This window comes from Canis lupus, chromosome 20, assembly GCF_011100685.1.
Source record: "Canis lupus familiaris isolate Mischka breed German Shepherd chromosome 20, alternate assembly UU_Cfam_GSD_1.0, whole genome shotgun sequence".
NCBI lineage: Eukaryota > Metazoa > Chordata > Mammalia > Carnivora > Canidae > Canis > Canis lupus.
In genome coordinates, this window is record NC_049241.1 from 6,454,507 (window position 1) to 6,466,975 (window position 12,469).

Below are 12,469 nucleotides of genomic sequence, written 5' to 3' on the forward strand. Positions count from 1 at the left end.
ATTATGGCTTTATAGAATGATAACAAGCTCAGAGGGTCTCCATTTATAATGCTGCTGCCAAAAATTTGATGCAGTTAGAGGGGCTTCAGTGTCTCAAGGAGGGGAGGGCACAGGTCCATTGCTCTTTTAGCTGATAAGCCTCACAAGAGAGCAATGCAACCAGTTCTGGCTGTTCCTTTAAGGGGGACATCAGGCAGCCCAGGTGGCTCAGCGGTTTAGCGCCACCTTGGGCCCAGGGCCTGATCCTGGAGACCAGGGATGGAGTCCCATGTTGGGCTCCCTGCATGGAGCCTGCTTCTCCCTCTGCCTGTGTCTCTGGCTCTTTCTCTCTCTCTCTCTCTGTCTCTCATGAATAAATAAATAAAATGTTAAAAAAAATAAGGGGGACATCAGTGGAATTAAAATAGATACATGGAGGAAAAATGGGTACCTGGAGCTGTACCCATGGTGAGAAGTATGGAAATGACATCTTTCCTCATGTGACTTTGGGAAAGTTACTTAATTTCTGAGTCTCAGTTCCTCAAACAGATCAATTGCAAGGATTAAGTGACCTAACCATGGAAGCACCTAAGACTGAGTAGAAGATCAAATGTAAATCCGATCAAAGGTCAAGGAATAATGGGCATAGTGAGCTTCCTGGCCTTAGAGGTGTTTAAGCAGGGCCAGGAAAACCCTGGTCAGAGATGCTATGGAGGATGTTATGAAGTTATAGGCAGATGACTTCCATAGGCTGTCTGGTTCTGGTTTCCATTAATACTTTCCTGTATTTTTCAGTTCTTTAGGTGTCTGAGATAGAAGACCAGCCCTCCTTAGCTGCAGAGTCTAAGCCCAGCAAGACCCCGGAGCTATTGGGTCTGAGCAGGGGTGTCTACAGGCACAGGCTTTGAAGCACTTGACAAGTAGAGTGTGTTACCGCTTTCCATCAAAGCCAGTTGGGTTGGTATCCCACTTTGCTGAACGCACTGGGTGGGTCTGAGAAGTCAGGGAGGCAGGAAAGGCAGGTGTAGCTCAGAGACTCCTCTAGATTGGCAGGTTTATCACTTGGTTGTCAGGAGAAGGAAAACAAGGTTTTCCCTTACACAAGGTCACAAAGGCCCAGCTGTCTCCATTCTTACCTTCCCCAGTGCTCTGGTGGGGACATGAAAAAGGCATAGTGCATAGTATTGTATACTACTCCCTAAACTGGGTCCCCCTAAACTGGGGACCAGAAGACCCAGCTCTCCTGCTTATAAACCGCATGACTTTGAACAAGTCGTTTGCATTCTCTTTACCGATGTACAAAACAGAGACAGACATACCAGCCCTATCTGGTATCTATCCTACTATCCTACATGAGCCCTACTATCTCATGTAAGGGTGGTGAGACTCAAAATAATGTCTGTGCTTTGTAAACTGTACAGTGCTAGTCAAAGCAATGATATAAACAAGCATCATTACTATTATAGAAATGATAATAAATATCAATCCAAAGGAATGCAACTCTAATGAAGCTCTAGAATTTAATGCATTGATGGAGAAAGTATCCTTGGGTGGCTTCCTGTCACCTGTTACATAGTAGCTCAGTGTGTAGGGGATTCTGGGCTAGGTTATACCATGCCCTCTGTATATCATTGACTTGTTCCAACAAGGCTTGTGAAGATGCAGAAGAGTCATTTTAGAACAGTAAATATTAGCTCTTAAGGTGAATGGACAGGAAATCACTGGTCTAGGAGAGAAACCAAGCCCATGGATGAGGGTTTGTGGGGTCTTGTCAAAGGCACCTTTAATTTGCTATCCTCTGGCTTTCAGCAGACAAGCTGGGAGACAGGAGCTCCTATCTCAGGTCCCAGCAGGATGGAAAGTTGAGGAAGGAAAGACACTGAGTGACTCAACTTTTGAGAGTTGTTGGCCTGTGTCCAGCTGCCCCCACCAAGGAGGAAGGCCTGTGCTTGCTCAGCATATCTGAGACAGGAAATTGGGAAAGGGTCTCAAGGTCTGGCCCCAGGAAAGAGGCCAGGCCAAGCTCCTTGCCTGACATGGCACAGAGCTATTCTGATCAGCTCCCCCAGGCTCCGCTCCCCCAGTCTGGGACCCCAGGGGGAATGAGGCTGCAGGAAGGAATGTGGTTGGGAGGTTGTAGGTTCAGTTGGAGCAAAGGACAGCATGTTTTCAGGCACCTTGGGATCTTTCTGAGATCACTCTAGCAGTTACCAGTGCCTACCTTCCTTCCACTGAAAGGTTATAAAAGGTTCCCAAGGATGAGCTCCTCCTCCTCCTCCTTTCATGAAGGAAATTTCTACTCCAAGGGCAGAGCTCATCTCCTGGATTGGGGCCCTCCCACAATCAGTGACTTCCTAAGGACACAAGAAGTGTCCCAAGGGGGCAGTCCACAAGACCTACGGGGGCACTAAGGGCCAGGTCACTCGAGGTCAGAGTGTCAGCTTCAAGTGATTAAAGATGTCCCTTAAAAGTTAAGACATCCCTAAAATAGTCAGTTTCCCTGAATAGTCTGCTAAGGGATCTGGTCACTAGTGACTTTATCTGAACCTGCCTCAAATCTCCTCACATTTTCAGCTTATGCTCACTGGGGAACAAATTCCCTAAAGCCAGTCCTGCTGTGGGAAGCAGGAAGGCCTTTCATTTGTCCTAAATTTACTTCTTCTTAGCTATGTAAGTCCCTCTTAGTCCCATGATTGGGATCTGAGTCGTGGCCCTTCCCTAACTGTATGGCACTTTAGACCACAATGAAACCCCTCCTTGGTGTTGGTGTCCTTGTACTTAGAGACTTCATCTTTTCAACCCTCTGTCACTGGAAAGACCTAGCTGAAAATGTTTTGAGTATCTCTTTAGTCCAAAGAACTAGTAAAAGGGACTGGGGGAATGTCCCACCAGAGGCCAGAGGCTGCAGATTTATGGACCTCAGCACCTCAATTTTGAAGTCTCATCACTGCCATTTCCAGGTCTGTGGCTAGCACACAGCATCCTAGATCTGGAAGATTTTATGCTACCTGCTCCAACAGCCCTAACCCACAGCCCACCCTTTTACCATATTCCTGACAAATGGCTCATCTTGCCTCTGAATAAACATCAGCAATGATGTGGCAGGCACACACCACTTCCCAGAGCAGCCTTTTTCTCTCCTAGTGTTAGAGAATTTACTCCTGTCTTTTGTCAGGTTAGCTTTTTGGCACCAGTCCTCTCCCATTACAGCCACAAGGGCACTGATGGTACTAAATCATGAGCTTCTTGAGGCTATTGCTATTCAACTGGAGCTCCTTTAACTTTCACTCAAAGGTTTGCCAAATGTCTCAACCTCCTGGTTATTTCCTCTGAGCACATTCCAGTTAGAGTTAGAGGTTGTCCATGTTATACTGTGGCCCTCAGACTGCAAACAACATTGCAAGTGTGATCTGATCAGCTCACAGTAGGGGAAGAGGCTCGGCTTCCTCCTGGACACCACATGTGTACTAATGCCTCCAAAGACCGAGTCTTAGGATCACTCCTCATGGGAATAACCCACAAGCCAAATAGAAAGCCCGTTGGTGCCTGAAATCCTTGCATTAGCAATTCAGCCCTTTGACTCTGAAAGAATTTATAGGAAAATAATAAAAATGGAAGCAGTATGATTGGAAATTTAAAAAGATGAACACATGGAGAGCCCCAGGATGACACCTCTACTGGTATGACCTGAAAACTTTGTCTACTTGAGGTTCTCTTCCTGATTCCCAAGCCTCAGGAACAGCATATACTTCTCTACAGCCCTGGATTATAAGGCCCAGCTCAGACCCAGAAGGCAGACCCCAGGGGTCAGTGAATGTGTGTGGGGGATGGGAGAACAGGGCCTGCAGGGAGGTTATATAGCCTGGAGGCTTTGGCCATCACTGGCCACCAGGTGTCACTGCCACCTTGAAAACAGTCTCCCTGAAGCACTTCAGAGCCAACAATTGCCCTGGCCAATTCTTAGGGCAGCTCCGAAGCTGGCAGTCCAGTCAGGCTGAGACCATGTATGTTGTCATTAGCCAGATAAGGCTTTGCCACTCACCTCCCTACTTTCAGCAACACAGCCAATGCCTCTTAGAAACCCACCCTATCCCTTTGAACTGGGCACAGCAGCTAGCCTGGGTCCACTCCAATGACTTTGCTCTTTGTTTTCTATAATTAATCCATCTTGGGCTAGGTGCCTGACTGACAAGGAGGCAAGTTGGGCCCTCTACTAATCTCCCCCTCAGCCCCCTTTACGGGCTAGTTCTTCTAGAGTCAAATTAATGAAAGCTGTAAGGGTGGGACTGCAGACAAAGAGAGAAAGAGAAAGGTAGATAAATGGCTAGTCATTGCCTGTCTTGGTCTTGACCTAGAATACTGGGCAAGAAGTAGCTCTTAGGGCTTGTGACTCAGGCCAGAAGCTCTTTCAGCCTGAGCTGCCAGAGCCACAGAAGAAAGAGGCCAAAAAGAGGGACTTGACAATGAGGAATGCTATGTGATTTAGTGACAGCAGCTAAGGGCTCAGTGCATATCATGCAGAATTCTGGCTGGGACCCAGGTAATATTCCTTGGTTCATATCTCTTCCATATGCACACCACCAAAATCACTCATAAGATCCTGACACCAATTCCAATATGCTGTAAGGGCTGTTAAAGACAGTTATTCCATCTGGAAATTCATTCAACAAATTTGTGCTACAATGCCTTATCTAGGGGAGGAGAAGAGGAATGGTTTGTCTGGGTAGGAGGAATATTTTAATCACTGTCATTTGCATAGGAGTGCTATCACATGATAATAATAAAAAAGTAGCCAGACTTAGTTTTGTTATTGTTGTTTAACTCTCCTACTGACTGCACTTGTCTAAATCACTCTCACCCACCCTTCCTTAGTATACCCATGATGTATTCAATGGCTACCAGGTGCTAGCTACTCTGCAGACCCTAGAGGTACAGAAGTGAAGAGACCCCTACTCTCCAGATGCTTACATTCTACTGGAAGAGCCAAAGAAATGGACTGATGGGAATGATTTTAGCTGATAGCAAGTGCTATGCAGGAAATTAAAGAAGCAGGGGTGGTAGCCAGTGATTTGGATCCAAACTTTGGATTGGATAGCTGAGGAAATTTCAGTTATATTCTCATGAAGGAGCCAGCCATGCAAAAACAAAAGGAAGGACATTTAAGAGAGAGGACACAGCTCATATAAAGACCTTACCAGTGAGGAAGAGCTAGGATGGTATGAAGGCAAAGAGGTAGGTAAGAATGCCTGTATGAATTGTTTGGAGAAATTAGAAGGAAGGACAAATTTAAGGGGGGAAAAAGAGTTCTGCTTTAGCCATGTTATATTTAGGATGCCTTTAGACATGTAAATAAAGATGTCAAGCAAGAGTTAGAAATGTGAATCTGGAGTTCAAGGAGTGGTCAGGGCAGGAAATAGATATGGTCTGGTTGAGATCACCAAGGAATATACACAGACCAAGTTCTAGGGCACTGACATTTGGAGGTTTAGCAGAAGTGGAGGGGCCAGCAAAGGAGGTGAGAAGGAGAAACCAATGAGGTAGAATGAAAACTAGGCAAGAACAGGATCACTGAGGCCTAGAAAGGAAAGTGTTTCAAGAAGGAGGGAGTGTGGGAAATTGTATCAAGGCTACTGAGAAGTCCTGTAAGATAAGGAGATGGAAAGATGAGAACTAGGTGACAAGGAGTCACTTTTTGACATGAGCAATTTCAGTAGGATGGTGGGATTGGCTTTTACTTTATTTTTCTAAATGGGAGATGTTTGTGGGTGGATGTGATAATTGTCTAGAAAAGAAGAAATTGATGATGGAGAAGAGAGGGATAACTTGAAAGCAAAAAGGACACTCATGGACCATGGGCCTTAGAAGAGATTCATGTGGCTAAAGATGCAAATAAACTGGCAGATGTAATAGTGGCAATATGAAAACAATCTGGTTTGACAGCTCCATGGGCTTGGAGCCAGGATGACTGAAATGTCTCCTCAGTCATAACCAGTGGAAATGTGTTATCATTAGGGAGAATGGAAGGTAGAAATATGACCAGTACAGTCATAACCTCAAGCCCAAGTTGCAGTGTTTTGCCAAATGTGACAGACTGCGGTATACTTTCTGTCTTTAGGGTGGCCTGGGGTCAAGGTACAAGGTTCAAGAGGACACTAACAGAGAATACAAGAAGGTACCATCTGACGAATGTGAATTTAGTCATGATTTTAATCTAGAATCTAAACAACTTTAGGACAGGAACTGTATCTCATTCATCATCGTACCCCTAAGTCTGCTTTCTAATTTTAAGCACACACATTGGGCTAGGCCTGTGCTGGTCAGTGGAAGTATAGTTGAATAAAGCATGGCCCTCTCAAAATATTTAAGAGACATTTGTTAATTTAATTTAATCATGTCTGTAGTAAAGATTTGACTTTGCCCAAAGAGATATCTGGCCTTTGTACCCCCACTCCTGGGAGAGAAGTCTAAATTCTTGGAATTTCCTGAGTGATAGGAGTGTCTTTGTTATTTGTGGTGAGAGCCCCTCAGACCACACATGATAATAAATGCTGATGAGGTAACTCACAGTGGTCCCTGAGGCCACATGGTATTAACCTGACTTCCAGGGATGGGGATACTGGAGACCAATTTCAAGCAGGTGATCAATCAATCAAGCAAGCCTACGACCTGAAAACCAATGAAAGCTGTGAATACTGAATCTTGGATGCGCTTCCCTGATTGGCAGCATGTGTACTGTCACATATGGACACAGGAATGTTAGGACAGTGGAATCTTCATGTTTGGAACACTCCCAGACTCTGTCCTATGCATTTTCATTTGGTTAATTTTGATCCATACCCTCCTATTATGCACCTGGGAGTACAACAGTTTGCGGTAAGTTATGTGAGTCCTTCCCAAGAATTCTTGGGAACTCTCTAAACTCTATTGGTGTCAGGAGTGAGAAGTAAGTCTTGTGGAGAACTGTACTGTCAGACTTTGCAGTTGGGCAGACTCCAGGTTTCACGTGACCTTAGAATTGAAAGGGATCTAGATATCATCTGATTCAACCTAATTCTATAAGGCAAGGAACCAGAGGTCTAGAGATGGGAAATGACTTACCAAGGTCACATACTTTTATGATAAAGTACAACTAACTCCCACATGTTCTGACTCCCAGCACAGGGTGCTTTCCACAACATCCTGTTGTAGCTTTGAATGTGAGCTTGAGCAGAGAAAAGCTTATCCTTGAGTCAGTCTGGCTTTTACTATGAGGGATTTTTGCAGGAGCCCCTATATTTAGGAAAGCTCATTACTTAATATGTTTCTTGACTTGATTCTGATATTTTCTAGATTTCTTCTTGAGAATATTTAGGTTGCAATATGTAATGCCTGCAAAGTAAGGGGCTTGTATCAAAGAAGAGCTAATGCTTTCCTGGGGTGCAAAGGGTTTTTTGGTGATTTCTCTTTGTTACTGAACTTTTACGCTTCAGATGTCATTTCTGTATAATTTAAATTTCATTGCTAGAAGACATCTTAGCAGGGTTTTGTTGTTGTTCAGTCCTTCATTTTACACATGAAGATGTTGAGGCACAGAAATAGGAAGATATATACCCAAGTCACTTGGTAAGTCAGTGGCAAGGACAAGGCTGAACTCAGGTCTCCTCTCCATTCTAGTTCAAAATGACTTCACTATAGAAGGCCTAGAGAGTTTTGCACAGGTCTATTTATAAAAGTACTTAAGGGATCCTCACAAAATCCCAGAACAGCCCCCACCCCCTTTTTTTTTAATCTCACCTGGGTAGAGCATTGGACTTACTCTGTCATAAGTTCTTTAAGCTACAACCAGATATTCTCTGTATTTCTCAGGGCTAAAGGGAAGAAGGGGGATACCTGCCACTCTTCCTCTAGGGCAGTGACAAGCAACAATCTGTAAATTCCTAAGCTTTACAAAATCATAAAATCTAACCACAGATCTGATATTTTTTTAACCAGGAATATCTTTTTAAATCACCTCTAGTTAAGTATAACATTTAAATAATGGGCTTGTATCTCTAACAAACAATTAATCTTTGTTCTCTTAATTGCCCCCACTGTAATTCTCTGGTGACTAACATTCCTGACATACAGAAACAGATTCTTAAACTTGCCCAGAGGTTTGACACATGTGACACCAGCTATACAGGGTATAAAACACCCATAAGAGCTAATGTATGATAGCATCCCACAGCAGGGGACTACTCTCAAGTTGGATACCCAGAGTAAGTCTACTAGCCCAGAAGCTCTCATTATGCAGCATGAGTAAGGTTAGCAGTATTCTACTCAAAGAAATTTTCAGAGTTCAAAACGTATTTAGATATCATATTATAGGTGGAGAAACTGAGATCCAGAGAAAGAAATGACTTACCAATTATTACAGTTTTATTTTAATAATTTCTTTTTAAAAAGATTTAGTTATTTATTTCAGAGAGAGGGGGGAGGAAGAAGGACAGGGAGAGAGAGCAGATTCCCCAGGACTGCAGGATCATGAACTGAGGTGAAATCAAGAGTTAGACACTAAACCAACTAAGTCATTCAGGCTCTCCTATTTTAGCCATTTCTACAGAAATAGTTCTTATACTTTATGTCTCTAGCTTTCTTAAACAACATTTGGAATACTGACTTAAATATAACTGTTTCCTTATGATTCAGGTCCATTATTATGAATATCAACTATCTTCCTATACTATGATTCTTTGACATTCAAGTGATAAGACAAATGTGGGGGGAATTTGCTTCTATATAAAATAATCCAGGCTGGTTTATACTGTTTTTTCCCCTCCCCACTCCTTTTCTTCTTTCTTACTAAAGAATTTCCAGAATCCAATTACTTGGCTTCCGGTTACAGTATAATCCCATTGAGGCACTGATCTTTAGAAAATGGAGCAATGATCTTGAAGCCTGAAGTTGCAGGGAACCCAAGCCCCGAGGCTGCTTACTTACTTAATAACAACAGGTAACCTTTATTGAGCACTTATGATATACTATATATATGCTGTATTTTAGGTGCTTCATTTAATTCTCATAATAACCCTAGGAGAAGGGTGCCATTGTCATCTCTGCTGAGCCACCTATAAGTACTTTATCCAAGATCACAAAGCCAATACATGGAAGGTCCAGGATTCAAATTTAGGTAGTTCTCCTTTCAAAACCTGCACTCTGAAATCACTATTCTATTTTACCTTCTTAATTGTTTGAAGTAGGATTTTGAAAGAAAGATTTCTGAGAGCTTTTCATGTACAAGTGATAAAACTTGAGCCCTAGAAAAGGTGGTAACTTCTCCCCAGAGTCACACAGATGTTTAGGGGAATAGTTAGACTAGGACTCAGTTCTTGGATTCTTTGTCCCAAGCTCTTATCACTTCATTATGAAAAAGTTCAGTGTGAAGATAGTTGGGGGTATTTTTGCAAAATGAGTTATCTCCTAGATGAGATTTCAGATGCCCACTCCTGCTTTTCTCTGTCCCATTCTAGAGCCATAGGGACTCAGCCACAAAAACTTCAATGTGGATTTCCTACCAGGTCTGCAGCTGGGAGACTGTCGCTGTGAATGTGATTGGCCATGAGTCACACACCATAGTCAACTGAAAAAAGCTGCCTTTTTAGCAAGGAAAAAAATTGTAACCTCAGTTTTAGCAAGGAAAGCAGATTTCTAATTTGAGTTTAACCTTGTCACTCTCTTCCAGAATGAGGGACCTGACCCTCTCTTCTCTCTAGACCAGCAGACTTCTGATAAAGACCCTTCTTTCTCTATAAATGTGGCAGACTCCTCACAGACAGTGAATAGCTGGTGAAAGGACCCAACCTTTCTTGAAGATCTCCCATCCAAAAGTGGGAGTATCCTAAGGGAAATGGGATCTGGTTCTCCAGAGACTTCAAGTTCAGAGAGGAAATCCAGTAATCTATTTCTGGACAGTTCAATAGCTGATACCGCAGACTGCTAATGAGAAGGCTCCTCCATCCTGGAGCCACAGTGGACCTGGGAATGGTTCTTGGCTCTCCTGTGTCTCTTCCTCTTGCTTACCTGTGGCTGCTGGGTGGTTAAGGGTCTCTGAGGGGACAGAACAGGGGTCCTGGATAGCAGCTGGTTCATCTTGCTAATGACTAGTTCAGTAATGAGTTGTCTGTCTTCCACCTGGTGCTCACCAATAAGTGGCATACTGCAGTCCATGACCTAGTGGAAGATGTAGCCCAAGTTAGGAAAGGGTCTGGAAATATCTTTCAGAATGAGTAGGCATCAGAGATAGGTTGGGGATGAAACCAGTGTTCTTTTCTTGAGCTGGAAGCATGTTCCTTTGCAGAAATAGCACCTCTGTCCCCAACTCCAGCAAACTTTTGCCTTGGGTCCTTTCCCCCAGACTTCACCCAGGCCAGGGCTCAGACTGAAAAATTGGTAGCTGAAGGTAGCGGTGAAAAGGAGAGAGCATGGAGATAGCATAATTCCAGGGCTCAGAGGTTTGTTGGCAGGGAGAGCAGGAATACATGAAGGTCATTACTTTAACTTTCTAGTTAGGAATAGGCAGTTTTCATCTCCGAGATTTTTCACCCATGCAGTTTCTATCTCCACACATATTCTACCCATTAAACAACTAGATTTTTGCTTTTGCTCATGACCTGGGATGCCTTCCCTTTTCACTGCCATCCTAATTCTTCCTGTACCTCAAGGTCCAGGTAAATGTTTTCCTCCTTTAGGAATTGTCCACCTAATCAGGATCATAGACTCTATAGTCCAACTCTCATTTATGGATGAGAAAACTGAGTCCCACTGAGAGAGGGGGTATGACTATCTAGAATACTACATGCCAAATACTACATGCCAAACAGATCATGAAGTAGATTTTGAAGCCCACTTTGGGCTCCTGACACTAATCCTTTGCAAATATCACCAACTCCTGGCAAGGAGCCTTTCCTGCTCCCAGAAGATTGGGCAGGAACATGTGTGAAGGATTCACACTGCTACTGACTTTCTTTTAGTATGGAAAAAGGGAGTCCGTCAAGTTTTGTTAGAGGACCAGGCTGAGTAAAGTATCTCTGAGGCTCAGAGAGATGCTAAGGATATCCTGTATCCAGCAGACCTGAGCTCTAGCCCAGGTTGAGACACTGATTTACTCCATGGCCTTGAGCACATGTCATGGCATTAGGCCTTAGTTTTCTCATCTGGAAAATGAGCAGATTGAACCAAATGATTCCCAAGTCCAGCTTTCGGAGACCAAAAATAGTAAATCATTATAGTCTTCCCAGAGAAATAGCATTAGGTTTGGACCCCAGGGACCCAAATCTGGCATCTCTTCCCCATTGGGTGGATCAGCCTAGCTGGTTGGAAACAATAGCTCCCCACTGGTGGAGGTATTTCACTATGCACATCCATTGGTAGTGTTGTCTGGGAACCATCCCCTGGACAGATAAACTGTAATCTAAATGTAGTTTGGGCCACTCACATAGTTCTGAAGCCAAGAGCCTGGCCTCTAGCCTTGGAAGTTGTCTCTTACTGAGATACTCTTTGTGTCAGACTTACCTCAAAAATGTAGTCTTTTCCATCTTTGCCATGTACAGCTTTGACAGCACAGATGTCCAGGCCACCAAACATCTCAGAGCAGGTGTCCACCCACAGCTTGTACCTGGAAGGAATGGGATGGTGTTCTGAGGCTAGGGTGTTAGCTCATTTCAAGCCTGCTTGCTACTCATGATTCCTTGGTGCCTCTACCTCATCCATCCCTTCACCTCTCCTCCTCCCCTCCCTCTACCCCCATCAAGCATGTTGCCCTCTCTACAGTGCTCTCTCACTTTGCTCTCCAGATTCCACCCATGTTTCCAGGCTCAAAGCAGGTCCCACCTACTCTAGGTGGCCTTGACTATTCCAGTGCAGAGTAACTACTCCTTTCTTGGAGCTTCTACATCATGTCCATTCTATCTTTATAATTTAGCATATAACCAAGTCCTACCTAATCTTGTTACCTGGTTGCTTAGGCCTTTCTGTTCTATCTTGATTAGAGGCTCCTTTTAGGCAGAGCTCATTTCTTTCACCTCTTCAACTATGGAGCTGGGCTAGGGAGTGGACTCCTTTGCTCACTCACCTGTCTGACATTGCAATCTGCTCCAGCATTGCAGAGCCGGTGTTTGTCTTCCAATTCCCTGAGATTGACGTCCTCCTGCAATAAGGTGCCACCAGAATAGGACAGGCAGTGAGCCACATCAGCAAGGGGAGGGCATGAGACTTTCCAGAATTTTAGTTCACTGCTAAAATTACTTACCTGCTTCTCGCATAAGTAGCCCAGGCACCTGTCTGCTGAGCCTAGAACCTGGATGCCCTGCCAACCCCTAACCTCAATGTCCTCCTTCTTTCTGTAGTCCAGCCCAGACTGCTGCGGCTCCATGGAGGCTTTCCTGATCTTTTCAATCAGATGAGCACTTGCTCTCCTGAACCCCTAAAGGACTTTGCCTGAACCTCACTTAAAGTCCTATATCTACTTTTCACA

At 44.0% G+C, this 12,469-nt stretch overlaps 1 protein-coding gene across 1 annotated transcript in view; it reads right to left on the reverse strand.

Moving 5' to 3' along the window:
* Positions 1-12,469, reverse strand: part of SYN2 (synapsin II) — a 200,781-nt gene that overhangs the window by 12,316 nt on the left and 175,996 nt on the right. Inside the window, exons 8-10 of the mRNA XM_038565619.1 lie at positions 12,068-12,142; positions 11,509-11,611; positions 10,018-10,167 (exon numbers count right to left, since the gene is read on the reverse strand). Coding sequence (XP_038421547.1) covers positions 10,018-10,167; positions 11,509-11,611; positions 12,068-12,142 — 328 coding nt within the window. The remainder of the gene's footprint in view (positions 1-10,017; positions 10,168-11,508; positions 11,612-12,067; positions 12,143-12,469) is intronic.